The 15634-nt window shown below is 32.8% G+C and overlaps 1 protein-coding gene across 1 annotated transcript in view; it reads left to right on the top strand.

Annotated features, from left to right (window-relative positions):
• LOC138700435 (microtubule-associated protein futsch-like) overlaps positions 1 to 5079 on the top strand; it is a gene marked incomplete at its 5' end in the record, with an annotated part of 67289 nt that extends 62210 nt beyond the window's left edge. Inside the window, one exon of the mRNA XM_069827052.1 lies at positions 679 to 5079. Coding sequence (XP_069683153.1) covers positions 679 to 848 — 170 coding nt within the window. The remainder of the gene's footprint in view (positions 1 to 678) is intronic.
• Positions 5080 to 15634: the final 10555 nt, after the last annotated feature.

Here is a 15634-nt window from a genome sequence, read left to right on the forward strand (position 1 = left end):
TGACAAAATATTTCAACTGGGCATTCACTTGCCTCAGTATATGAAACCAATTCAGCATAAAAATACCGATAACTTATTGCTGTTGAAGTAGATCTGTTACTACTAAAATCATGTTGATCAGAAATAACATTTTTTTAAAGTTCAGTAACCAAGCAAACGAATTGAAAATTAGTATTCATAAATCAATGCAAAACCATAAGTTACTGTTACAGGTCGATAATTTGAAATGTCAAAGGAACATTAATGATATACAAGTGTTGCAATTGTGAATGAAGAACTAATATAGGTACTACTTTTAAAAATTAATGTTGTTAGGAAGATTGAACAAGAAAAGTCACTTGGGTTTACAGAACATTTGTACTATATTTTAGGTGAGTTCTTTGCCAGTACCAGTAACAAGAATTTTGGAAATTCCATTACCACTGGTATTAGCAGGCATATGGTTAAATGTTAGGCCGATTTGGGGATGGGGTCTAGAAATAAGTGTTAAAACAAATAGGCCTACATATTTCGACATTGAAATTTTGTAGCTATAGAAGAAAGGGATCTGTAAATATGTGAAGGTAGTTAATTGATAGGTTGTTATTTTAATTTGTTCATAATATGCATGTAATTGAATAATATATATTTTCAAAAGAGCATAGAAATCATTAAGATTGTACTTGTTTTACTTTGCAGAGGTAACTATCATTCCCACATATGATACGGATACACTAGGCTACTGGGTAGCTGAAAATGAAGACACACTAGCCAAATACAAGATTGATTTGTCACCATCAGCTAGCCGCTGTACCATCAATCTGCAAGATCACGAGACTAGCTGCTCTGCTTACAGACTCGAGTTCTGAACACACTGCCATTTCACCTTTACAAGGGAACAATCTGAGATGATAGCAGTATTTCAAACATTAGCAACCTGACTCCTCAGTCTGCTGCATGAGTCTTGTAGTGATATATAGTGGATCAAACAGGGCCTAACTAATGAACTAAGGCTGAGTACAAACTCTGGAATCTGCAGAAAATATCTTCATGAAATTCTTTCTAGCGGTGTTATCTGGTCACGTCACTAACTATAAAATGTATGTAGACATACGAAGGATTAGGGGTGTCACGCTCACCATTACATGCAGGCCAACAGGCAAGATATTAAAATTCTAGTGTCTTTGATCTTTATTACCATCTAATTTGTAAATATGAAATTAATGGGAACAAGATCATTTTCTGAAATTCAGAGTAAAATTGAGTAGAGCTATTCCTTTTGTGAGAAATTAAATTTTAGAAAGAATGAGAAGTAAAATTTGAAAATTCAGAATATAAATTCTATAAGATAACAGCCAAAAGAGAGTGGATTATATTTTTTTTAAGAAACGTTATTTCAAGAAGGAAAGGTTATTAATTCAAAATACAGAAATCTCAATAAGTAGCAATTTCACAAATATTCACACATTTGAAAGTATAATTAACTATTAAAATGTAGCGAAAGACATATTGACATTTAATATTTATTACTGGTAATGCTGTAGTAATATCAAGTTTATGCAGACAAGATGAATTATTATAAATACTGGCATCTTATGTTTTAGGTTAATTTGCTTGAAAGGTTACGTTACATTTATATTCTTTAAATAAGCACGTAGTACAGTATTTATCTCTCTCTTGTGTACAAGAGTTGGACTGCATGTAACATGCGAGAGCATGAGTCTGACAGTTCTGTGTAATAATTTACAACTAAGTATTCAAGTAGTTAGGCTTAACATATATGCAAGTTCCTCATGCAGATACTCCACTTGATGGAGACTCCTGTTACTGTGTGTAGTGATTGATGGTGGTGAAAAATATTAACACTGGTTTCAGATTATAACATTTTCGAAATTCTTCTATCATTTTAGAGCCTCTCTCTGTTATTCAGATTAAGACTAATGTTATAGAAAATGAAATCATAAAATATAACTAAAATAGACTTTAAATAATAATAGTTTCAGATGATACATAAATTACCAAATAATATTTTGTTTCCAGGAAAGGTGACATACTCCATACCGGTTATTTCATATACGGTATTAAACTAATTTGTGACTTAGCCTGGAGTCGTGATACTCACATTAAAATATGTTGTTCGTTACTGAAGTGTTCACAGTGAAGTATCGGTGTGAAACTCCAACTCCTTTACTTACATCAAAGAAGCTCTTATTTTTAAATTGACAGATTTTTGTCAATGGATATATTGTGGTCAATTTAAAAGAAGAAAACAAGGTTAAACTGAAGAAAAATTATATTCACTGTATCTTCATGGAGGTCCCGTAAATTCACACCTTCATCTTCATCAAATGTGTAAATCCAGAAATGTTTATTCTTAGTTTTGTTCCGAGACTTGTTGTACCCTATTAAAACAGAGTATCAGTTTCAGTGGTATCCTTCCATATGTTTCATGAAACTGTTAGTGAATTCCATTAAAAGATTTGTTATGTGTTAACATGAGTGTAGGAACAGACTTCATTATTTGATGAACACAGATCAAGGCTATCATTCACATCTTGGAAAGACATTTGGTACGATATTATCGTGTATGGTTAAAAATATTAGAAATTAAACAATTAATAAGTATAATAATTAATTGTGGGTGACTGTGTATGTAAACGTGTATGCTCACCCTGAGATCCCCTTTTATGGTGTCATGTACTTAAATGAACAATTCTGGACCTCCACACAAATAATGTCTCATTTTCCGTTTGCATTTGCCATGGATTTGTGCTACTATCCTACCGACATAGAGTTAGGTTTACATATGTACCTTTCCACTCCATAAACCATGTCACTACAAGTACTTTTAGTCGAACCGTGTTATGATAAATTTAAGATAAAGCTTTTTAGTGTCATCCATTTTAAAAGCAGGAACCATCAACTGTACTGTATATTATTCATGTGATAACCCTTCATTAAACCTAAGTTTTTATTAAGAAGGCGAAAATTGCCAGCTGGAATAGCATCGGTTTATACAAAGACGAAAAGTTGTTTAGAAACTGTTGTTAAGTGTTGCCTCAGATAGATTTTTATAACGAAGAATTTGAGTGGATAAGAAACATGAAAATGATATATCTGATAAAAAGAAGACAATTAATATGTATGTAATTATTATGTTTTCTAGAAGTGCTCAAAAATTACATAATCCAAACGACCCCCAAAAATAATCTGATCATCATACTTTGGCTTACAATCGATCCAAACAAAATGACAGTTAAACTGACTTATTATCATATTCAAATTATGTAGACCATAGTAGTTACAATTAAGTGTAAGTTATTTGCAGAATGGTGAATAAATACGAGGAGGTTACAAGACCGTACTATTCTTTTGTACTTAGTGTGTGGTGTGGTGTGGTGCTATGGTAGACGAGTGAGCTGTGTCGTTTTAAAGTATGGGGCGTTCTTTTCATTTAGATAATGTCAGTGTGATCATTAACACCCATATTTTTTATTTAGGTAGTCATTAATACTGTGTTACACTTATTACATACCTATGTTATTTATCAATATAATACTATTTTCATAAGGCCTAATTTATACTTTCTTATTAGAATTATTTAATATTTTTTCCATGAATTCAGTGATGATAATCTTAATTTATAACCCAAGGTAGTGTTAATTTGTTAGTAATTTTAGCAGAGGTGTGCGAGTAGATATGATCATAAACCGAGTTTGAACCTTCATATAACCGAACTCGATTGAAACCTTAAAATATTTGCGCCTAATAATAAGCTAAAATCATTTCTTTTCATACGAAAATGTATCTAATATCATTTATATTTATACAGCCATAAAGTCATTGATCTTGAAATGCATTCTAATGAAACTAGCTTATGAAATAAAATAACTATATCAAGGTTACATAACCATGTTGACATATTAGCATCAGCAACAAATAATGTTACCAAATAATCTGATAGAATTTTACATGTTTTGAGATCAAAGCTCAAGCTCACAAGCTTCATAAGGCTTGAGCTCAAAAGCTTCCATAGTCTCGGCTTGAACTTAAAATTTTTGAGCTCGTACACCTCTTATATTTAGTGAAGGTATGGCTGGAAGGTTGCATGATAAGAAGAGAACCGTACAGGATCCGTAGGAGTAATGAAAGAGTTGTACATTAACTATCAATATATTATTAGGACTGCCCGAGTTACTGTGAGATGTTTTAAATATATACTATCATGGCATAACTGTCAACTGGATCAGGAAGAACCGAGCTTCTTAAATCATTGTAATATTCTAAGCTGTGCGAGCTGAGTTGAGATTGAAATGGTGCTAAGAATACCCAATAATGCCTTGTTATAAACAATATTAATAAACATGAAGGTGGGTGCTGCGGCTGTGCGAGACATCAGCCACAGACACCACCTTCATCTTTGATGTGCTGGGGGAGAAAGGGGAGGGAGACGAGTAGTACGAGTTACGAAAGATGTTACTGTACTGTTCTAATAATGACGGAAAATTTTTAAAAGTGATTTTTCATTAATGTTATTGGCAGCGGGCCTTGTAGTTTTAAGTCAGGCTTCCTGTTTATTCCTTATTTAAATATTAATTTATTTAGTTATTTATTTCCCCCTCTTGGTAAAAGAATGTGGACTTATTGTTGCACCTCGCTTGTACTTTCAGTGTTTTTTGGGGAAAACCATTATAAGATTTAAATAATATTATGTAATTTTAAAATGTCATAATAGCAAGTTTTAAAAACATGCATTTGCTTAAAGTTGGAGCTTCTAGTCAAAAAGTTTGCTCTATGCTTGTTCTGATATAACTGCAGTGTATGTATGGGTCATGTATGAGAAACAAAGTAAAAATGGAATAAAACAAAAAAAAACTTTTGAAAAACAACCTGCCATTTGTTCTCAACAAAATTAAACTATTTAATTCCCTCTGCCTTATTTTTTTACTCCCTTCCCTTTGAATATCCCTCAGACTTCCTCAACCCTCCTGTTGCCTGGCACTTGAGGATTGAACCAAAAGTTGTTTATAGACACATGCTCAGAACTGACATGTAGTTGTGGTGTATAACTATAATGATAAATAAATGGATATGGCAATATTTGCAATTTATGTTTTTTTTGTTCTGAAACCCTTTATGTCCTGCTGATTTTATTATGTACCGTACCTCTCTTTTTGTCTTCACCAAGTCGAATACCCTATGATAAACTATTATCTTCATATATTAAGGTTCAGAGTTTCTCTTATCATACTCCAAAACTGCGTAAAATAAACAGCCAACTTTTCCTCTTATAGATAACCATTTAATTTCAAAGCATAGACATTCTAAAATTTTAACAAATTACAAAATAATGGAAATAACTAGATTATCAGTTATTGATAAAATAGTATTTAAGATGTATTTGGTAGGAAGTATTATCGAGAAGGCGGTGAAATGAACAGAATAGAGATTGACTGTCTGCTCTTAATATTAACTCTAAAGCACAACCCGCTGCCGTCATCCAGACTATAGTGAGCTTGAAACACTTGGACACGTGCTTGGACAATGCCCTAAAGGCGAGCTGCTGATCAATTCTAGACATCGTCGTGTATGACATGCTTTGGCTACATCGTTAAAAACTTTAAATTGGGAGATTCATGAGGAAGTACATTGTGTATCATTAGATGGTTCTTTTAGATGGACAAACATTATTGCTATTAACGAACGCTTAAAATGGGCTCGTGTTCTTGACCCTACTATCCGTTTCGAAGGGAACCTAAATTAGTCCACCGAAGTTGATATTGAGAAGAAGTCTATATATGAACCTTGTCTGCCTTATCTTTCTCAAAAGTACAACGTTCCTCTTAAACTCTGGTCTGTCATTGGTTTGCTGTTTGGCAGTAGAGGTTCCATTACAAAATTCACATGGAATTATCTTAAGGAAATTCATATTCTATTCTTATAAATATTATCAAGGATTCTCTTCAGATATTACATCATCATCATATCTATTTCAATTAATCCACTTATATTTGCCTTCAACAGTTAACTTTCTTTTTTCTTTAATGTTTCAAATCACATTATATTGTAAATTTTTTTTGTATTCAGGATCCTTGTGGTCACTCAAATTCTTTGAGCTGATGTCTTTAATGAATAAATAAAATAAAAAAGGAATTATTGTTCAACAGCATTTGTTGCATATTAATAATTGTTAATTGTGAACTTATTGATGTGTTGTGACATTTAATTCTACTGAAAAGTTTTATTTTATTATTAATTAATAGTGTTTAATATTTTCAGTGAATCTTGCCATAACTTAAGACCACTGCTTGCTGGATCACATCCTATGGCTGTTTACACTGCCTGGTCAATCAGCGCTTATGTCGAGTAATGAAAAAAGTTATTTTTCCGCTAGGTGGCAGGTAGTGCCCACCACTATTAACATTATCACTATATGCAAAGTACCGTAAAATAACTATTGTTATGACGTCCTTAAGTACCAGAAGAGACGAGGGCTTAGGGAAACAATGGCCCAGGGTGTCCGGATCCTTCCAAGTGCTTAAAATGTAATAATATTAATAGTGAACTTGAAACTTAATTTTTTTCTAAGCGATAATACATCCAAACACAAGTTCTAATTAACTTTTTTTTGTAGCACATAAATGCAATTATACAAGTATGCTTGCTTTAGGCGTTTACTAAAATTATTATTAAAATAAATTAACGTAATAAAAATAATGTCTGAAACTGATATGAAAAATTTCAACAAGTTTAACCATATTTATGAAGAAATATATGCTTCCTGTAACCGAGCTAAGAGATTACTGGAAATCACGGTTCGAATTAACGACAATATGGTGTAAAATAGCAGTTTCTTGAAATCCGTGGAAATGTTATATGGACACTACCGGTACTACCTATTAAATTTAGTATTGCCAGAAAGTAACTTCATCATATATAAAAACGCTCATTCGAAGTGTGATATATTATGCGCTCATTTAACTCCTCCCCCCGAAAAGAAATGCTAAGTAAAATACTGCAAACAGATAATTTGCCCCTTACTTTTGCAAATATTAAGTTATAATTCAATGTGTTTTATGAGATACAATGTTCTGAGCCTTTCCACTTCTTGTTGCTGTAATACCATTTCATTTATAGTTTCCTACCTATGGGCAGGTCCTTCACTGCAAACCCAGCATTCTCCAATCTTTCCTATTTTCTACGGTCCTCTTTGTCTCCGCATATGATCCATATATTTTAATGTCGTCTATCATCTGATAACTTCTTCTGTCACGAACTCTTCTTCCATTCACTGTTCACGTCAGAATTTTTCAAAAATCTTTTATTTTCATATTCTGTAAGTAATTATTCGTTAGGATTCACGAAAGTGCAAACAGATACATATGACTCACATTTACTTTTGAAGAAACAGACTGAATACAGTTCTTCCATTAGGGAACTTGAATTAGCTGTTTTAGAGATGAAATTTTCTTATGCAAATCTGGCTTTCAGGTAGTAGCTCCCTGTAAAGCAGGCTTGAATAATTTCAAGGAAAAATTGTTCCGGGACCTGGGGTAGCTCAGTCAGGAGAGCATTTGTGCACTAAGCGAAGGGTCCTGGTATTGATACCCGGCCCCAGAACAATTTTTCCTTGAAATTATTAAAATTTTTTCTTACCCAAATTACGACTACTTTGGATATGATATATGATATGATATGATATGATATGATATGATATGATATATGATATATGATATGATATGATATATGATATGATATGATATGATATGATATGATATGATATGATATATGATATGATATGATATGTGATATGATATGATATGATATGATATGATATGATATGATATGATATATGATATGATATGATATGATATGATATGATATGATATGATATGATATGATATGATATGATATCGATGGCTTGGTTCCAAACGTGGCTATCTACAAAATCATAAATTTTCAGTATTCACAAATTAAACTTTGAAGCTACACATCAAATCAGGGTTTTTATTTGGTTACTTATTTATTTCACTATACAATTTTGGCATTAATAATTTAAATACTGTATTAGCTACAAATGTTTTGCACTATCAGTTAACATAAATTTTGATGATTTTTTTTAAATTAATAAGATAGCCACGTATGTAATTGTCAATATATGAAAGAATAACATTGAAATAAACTAGTACATAATGAACCATACTTCATTCATTTCAGATAAACACAAATAAATATCAGCTACAGTAAACGTATTCAATTTTGTCAATGTTTATTATCCTAAGCTGATTGATTGTTTAAAAACTTTCATTCTGACAAAAAAAATTGTACTAGTTCTGAACAAAATTTAAAAAAAAATTGTAGAATGTAATAGTGTATTTTATCACACACTGAGTTCTCTTTACAAACAAATAGAGGCAGATATTATGTTCAAATACTTGGTAAACTAGTCTTACTCATTTAAAGAAAATCTTCATCTTCGTCATCATTGATATCTGGCACCACTGTTTCATCATTTTCAAGAGCAGAATCACTTAATAAATTCTGAAAGAAATCTTGACAGTCATTAGCAACGTCACCTGAATTGCAAATTTCTCGTAAATGCTTCAACTTCAATCTAGAATTTGTCCTCTTCTCAATGTGCAATGGTTTCAGACATTTCTCCATTGTATTCATTGTAAACCATATTTATTTTGCTGCCCTCATCAGATGTATTTCTATTCATTATCACTAACGTTGCTAATGCTTTCCAGTAAACAAACTTGATATCTTTATTTTGGTAAACTTGATACCGTACTTCGGTTTCTAGCAATCGTCATCCATTCATATGGCAAGTAAACTGGTACATTTTTTGACGCAGTTTCATTCTGGCATGCATCGAATCACACTCCATCTGACTATGGCGAGACACAAGAAACTTTTGGTCAATAGTTTCTTTTGGTAACACCATTACAGCATCAATGAATACTGCAGCTTCATACTGGTTCTTATTTTGTCCTTCACATGTGTCACTTAAGAGCCTTACACTCTTCACTGGTTCTTATTTTGTCCTTCACAAAAGTGATGAAAGATACATGAAACAATTTCACAAGGCCCTCGTCCACCTTCTATTTCATTCCACATGTAACATTTTCCACTCCCATCTCCAACATTAAATATAGTAAAATTATATGTACCAGTAGTTAACTTTGTTTTGTAGAAGAGGATGGGTTCGTTGGATTTGTTGTAAGTCAAAATTACAAGAATGTACTGTATCAGGATTTAGCTTAGCTTCATTTTTGTCAAGTTTTTTTTTTTTCTCTTGCTCTGTCCTTTAGTGCTGTGTGTCTGTTATGTTCATCTTGCATTAGTATTAGCTTTTGTTCCGCATTAGATGATTTATAGGTTGTACATTTAGAACATTGATCTTTACGTAGTCTATGGAAGGACAGGTTAAAATAAGTTTTGAAAACATGATGTTAAAACTGTTCTTGACAGGTTATAAACCAGTATCCTTACATTCAATTTTGTATAGTCCGTACATCTTTGCAATATTCAATTTTGGACTCAAGTATTTCTTTTTTAATCGTTTCTGCAATAGTGGGATGACATTGTAGGAAATTTGTTAGTATGATCTTTTACTAAAGATACCAACTTCTGAGATATTTTTGTACATCCATACCCACTCCTTTTGTCCATTTGTGTTGTCCTGCTTTGAATAGCAAAATGTAGTACGCCCTTCTTAATAGCCAGAGTATTGAGAAACGTCTTCTTACATATTTCTTTTCCCGAGTTATCAACATTAAAAAATAATTTCAATGTTTTAGACCGTTTAGTATTTTCTACACATGTTTTTCTTTTACATTCAATCACCACTACAAGACTGTTAAAAATCACGTTGCCTATTAAAATTTCAAAATTTCCAATAATTAGTGAAAATTTCGCTTCTTTGCACTTGGATGATACGTATTTTGCATTTTAGCCTACAATCATAAGGCTCAGCTATTGATTTATCTGGAATATGTTGACTCTTCGAAGTCTATAAAATTATAAGAGAGTCAATTTTAATACATTTACTTCTATTATAAAAATATAATAAAAGAAAATTCATAACAGCAAATAATGAACACGTGTGCAGTAATTAATTTCAAATAAAAATAACAATAAGTTACCAGCTGAGAGTTGTATTTCCATATCATGCTGCATTGCAAATCCACATCCTGCGATGTTTTCGTAGCAGTGGCTGTACTTGCCTCTGGACTTATTACAAAACGGCTATTATCTTCGCTTGAAAGAGGATATGTATTCATTTCCTTAGATGAATAAGTAGCAGTAATATGGGGATCATATTTTTAAATGTAAAGTAGCCACGTTCAATTAGTAGGCTAGCAGTGTCAAAGAGGACGGAAGCTTTGTAGTTTCAATAATTTTAATTATGTCGCGCTGTCCACTGTCGTCAAGTCTTTTGAAGGCTGCTCTAATACTCCACACGGAGTGTATGGGCGGAAGCTTTGTAGTTTCAATATTTTAATTATGTCGTGCTGACCATTGTCGTCAAGTCTTTTGAAGGCCGCTCTAATACTCCATGCGGAGTGAATATAAACCAGAGTTGCAAATTTTAGCAGTGTATCTTGTTCCATGTTATATTAATATATAGCAGCAACAAACAAGACGTGACAACGTCGCATTTTCATTTTATTATCGGTGCATGCAATGAAGACCTACAAATCTTAAAAGGAATGCCGCTGCCTAATAATTAAACGAGGCTACTATAATAGTTCTAGCATTATTTTACTTCTGGAAACCATCTTCAATACAATAATTGTATCGCTAATTATGCAGAAAACTGGCACTAGTAACTAGCATGCTGTTGTTCACAACAGTAACCGAGCTATGCTTACATAAAGGAGTGAGAAAATTATTATTGTTGGAGTATTATGATTTCTAATTTTAGCCATCCATTACGACAAACAACTATAGGTTAAAAAGTTTTATTGTCATTGTTAAGACACTTAGTAAGTTTCTGAATTTCAGATATTAAATTTTAACATAACGAATTAACGACTATAAATCTAGTTTTCCTTCACGAGTAAGATTCGTAACAAAATTACCTGTTGCATTTATTATTATTCTATGTATCTTTCTGCAGAATTCACAAACTTTGTGCAATAAACAAGCCATTCCACAAGTAGCTATGTGATATAGCTATATATGGAAAACATAAAAATAAAGAAAACTCTATTCCAATTATGGCTATCTGTTTTGAGACACATTTGGAACTGATATTCAACCTTAGGTTTCACAGAGCTACATTGATACACCATGATTTGAGGTGCTATTTTTGAACTTAACGGATAGACACTTTTAGAGCTGATAGATAATTAGGTTCTGAGTCAGAATATGCAGAAAACTCAAAATCGAAAATTTTGCAGATTGGAACCAAGCCATCGATATGATATGATATGATATGATATGATATGATATGATATGATATGATATGATATGATATGATATGATATGATATGATATGATATGATATGATATGATATGATATATTTATTCATATATCATATATCTGTGAGACAGACCTGTTACAATTCTATATTACCCCAGATCTGCCTTACTTTACAAATTTTAATCACCTATGTCAAATCTCACAACTAAAAAAGAAACAAAAACAAAACAAAAAAAACACACACCAGTGGAGGCTGATTGACTGAGGCAAGTGAGGCCGGGCCTCAGTCACTTCCCTTAACTGAAATCAAATTTTTGTTTTTATTAATGTATTAGGTATTTGAATGAAGCAAAAACTATATCGCTATAGAAGCATTTGAAACCTTTGTGATGTATATGGACCTGTTTTGCAGTAAAATTTGTTCCTGAGGCCAGGATCACTCGTGTCGAGTCTGGCTTGTACACTGTTTTGCAGCAAAATTTGTTCCTGAGGCCAGGATCACTCGTGCCGGGTCTGCTTCTGCATTTCGTGTGTCTTCGCGGGCTTTTGAGGTTGGGCTTAAAATGTTGCAGCTGAGGCACAATTCGTCTGGCCTCGTGGCCTGGTCAGCTTTCACTCCTCCCATCCATGGGCCGGCGTCAATGGTAGAGTGGGATGGGAATAGCAATGGTGACTTGTCTTCCTAAATAGGCCATAAATAACAAAAATTCCAGCTCTTTGGCAGGCAGAGACCCACATTATTCTCTCCCCTTATGTCTTAGTTTATGACTTAAGCGAGGGTGTTGTACTATTGTACTTCGTAGTACAGTAGTGAATCTGGGCCAATGTTGTTATGTATTTTGGGAAAATATAAACAGAAACAAATGCGAGGAATAATGCTGGTGTAGTTAATTCGTTGTTAGAGTGCCCTTTTTCGAGAAGAAATAATATTGAAAGAAAGGAAGTTTTAAATAAAGAGAGAGTCTACCGAGATACCTACGACATCGCTGACAATTTTTCTGACAGATAATCTTAAAACACGAGTTTCTATTGCATCCTGGTATGGGCAACATAAATGGTTAAGTGGTAATGTGGTGCAAAATAAACTTCTCTGTTGGCCTTGTTTGTTGCTGTCAAAGGAAAAAAATAAAAAGAAAAGAAAGAAAGGGGAATTTCAACACATAATATGGATTGCTTCATCTCACTGAAACTTACAGCATAACAGCTTATTTGGTGAGTGAAATTATTATTTTTCATTAATAATAATAATAATAATAATAATAATAATAATAATAATAATAAAGTAATAATGATATTAATAATATAATAACAATAATAATTAATACCATAAATAAACATTCCCTATTGGAGGCACTTAAACTTAGTTGCATGTGACCTCACTGAGGATTTAGATCACCGACCGCTACTGACATACACATTACAAGATCAATTTAATACACCATTACCGGTACTTTTAACTTTCTCTTCCTATTTCATCTTCACTATCATAAAAATTTGCCCAATTTATTTAACTCTCTTATATTAGTTATATTACATATTTTCTTATATGCTACATATCTATTCATATTCAAAAATTTATTATTTATCCACTTATTCCTTGTATTGTCTGTTTCTTGACATTATAATAATATATGGAACGCATCTTCTTCCATTCCGCAAAGGGGCAGACATCCTTCTTTATGGTACCCCTCCTGTTTTTCAATTTCCATATTTCTAGTCTCCTCACTTTCCTATTATTTATTCTGACATATTCTTCTTGTTTCCATGACGTTTCAATGTCCTTATAGTTACTTAATGTTCTTAATTCGTTGAGATTTTCATATAATTCCTTTCTCGTAGTTTCATTACACCTCTCTTTTACGATTTTACAAAATACATTTAAATTCATTACTCCAATTTCCTCCCATAACCATTTTAGACCTACAGTAATCTACTCACCTTGTTCTTTAAATCTTCTAGCCAATTGGATTTCAAATTCGTGTCCTGAAGAAACTGCATACATTTTGGATATGACTTCATTAGGGAAATTATCGAGTTCACTTATTCGACCACATAATTTATCAGACATTTTGTAGCATGTATCACTTAAGTTACTGTCAGGGACTTCAATGATTACTACCACTGCAGTAGAGGACATGTACGTATATTATGACGTAGCTAAAGTTTACGCAGCCGCAATGTCGAACAGTATCAGACTTTTCGTGGAGATACCTTTAAAAGCAGCAGATAGACATATTTTGAACTTACAGAGTCCATCCCTTACCTTTCTTCCACACGTCACTAAATAAACATATGGTTGTTGATGTTGAGGATCCATATCTGGCAGTGTCTGGAGACAGTTCTTCACAATTTTGTATGAGATACATTTGTCTATATATAGAGTTATTATATTATTTGCCCTTCTCATTATACTTTATACCGACAAGGTCAACAAAGTTGTGTTATAGCAATGTTTCTGGGAAAAGCTAAGGCCAGTATAGATCACTGCACTCTACTGATACTCAACGATCCATTTCCACCATGTGGATTCGCTCACCTGACAACCAGTTCTGGGTGTATAGTCTGCCACGACCTACGGAAGTAACTCTTCGATGCCATACTCCTGGCTTTGAGAACAATGAGTCAGTGACAGTTCAAACTATTACATTTATTCTGATTCTTTCAAATTGTTTCTGCACTCCATGGGAAGATCTAAAATTTCCTTTAGAATAATGGTGAGGCGTGGGTCCAAGAGTAGGGGAAGCTCGTTCGTAGAAGGGGTTTTTCCAACTTTTGCCATAAATTATATAAATTTAATTGTTTTCTAAATTATGTTAACATTTTTATAAAACCTGAAAGTCCTTACCTTATTTTTTGAAGTTGAGTTCAATTCTCCGACTTTTGTTGGCGAAGATATCTACGATGTCATCATTAAATGTAGGTATTTTCCTTAGTTTTGCAAGCAAAGCCTTCTCAATGCTAAGAAGAGCAAGTGACGACATTCTATCATGACCTTGAGAGTTTTGAAGATATGTCTTTATGCGCGTCAATGTTGAAAAAGATCTTTCAGCGGAAGTGCTATATGCTGGGATGGTTATAATGAGTTGGGCAAGCCTGTATACCTCAGGGAGTACGTCTGTTAGGTCAGAATTTATTAAGGGGAGAGGACGGTATTTTTTAAAACTTTTCCTATTTGGTGTAAAATATTAATTTTTTGTACGTAGAGAGCTCATAGCTGTAACAACTCAACCAAAAATAAATATTTTGAATAAAAAAAAATTATTTGGGGGCCCAGATTTGAAAAAAATATACCCAATGCAGGATTTTACTAAAACCGATACATCTAAACCATTTTTAAAGATAGATTCATCCAGTTTTTGCAACGTACTTGCAAAAACATGCTCTACAAACTGTATGTAATAGAATATTGATATTTGTCCCTTCGTTTGTAAAATAAACAATTAAAATTTAATAACACTCTTCTGATTTCCTTTCTTGCAAACAAATGGACGTAGTTTTAAAATGAAATCAATTAACAAAATTCTGTTACAGAGAAAAGTTTCCTAATAGTCTAAAGAATGTGTGTTCTAAATTTTATCATGTATCTTTAATAGTTCAGAAGTTATATCCATTTTTGCCTGGCAATGTAGCAAAAAAATGTAGTTACTGTAAACGGATAAAAGGGGGCGAGTGATTTAAAAATCCATAGCGCAGAAAGTTTAAAAATGGCGTCTCAACATCCGATAAGGGCACCAATACACACGAAATGTTATGCAATGCATTCCACACATATCAAAGAGTAGGCCTATTTTAAAGAAAAAAAAAACATTTTTTTTTTTAATTCAATTTACCAGAAACAACAATAAAAGGGGGCGAGTGATTTAATAATCCATAATGCAGGAAGTTTGAAAATGGCGTCTCAACATCTGATAAGGGCACAAATACCCACAAAATATTATGCTATGCATTCCACACATATCACAGAGTATTTTAAAGAATTTTTTTTTTAATTTACTCATTTTTCACCAAAAAATACCATCCTCTCCCCTTAAGTACCTACACAATTCAATGATAGGCCTACTCTCTTTGTGCATATGTGGTTCTTTATACAGTACAGATAGCTCACTTCTCAATTTAGGGAAGTCAAAGAAGTTACCATAACTCTCTTTTAGATTTGAAAGTTCATCTTCCGAGAACTTGTACGGTTTGTGGGCAGCAAGTCACTTTCTAAATGAGAGATGACGA

This window comes from Periplaneta americana, chromosome 5 (assembly GCF_040183065.1).
Source record: "Periplaneta americana isolate PAMFEO1 chromosome 5, P.americana_PAMFEO1_priV1, whole genome shotgun sequence".
Taxonomy (NCBI): domain Eukaryota; kingdom Metazoa; phylum Arthropoda; class Insecta; order Blattodea; family Blattidae; genus Periplaneta; species Periplaneta americana.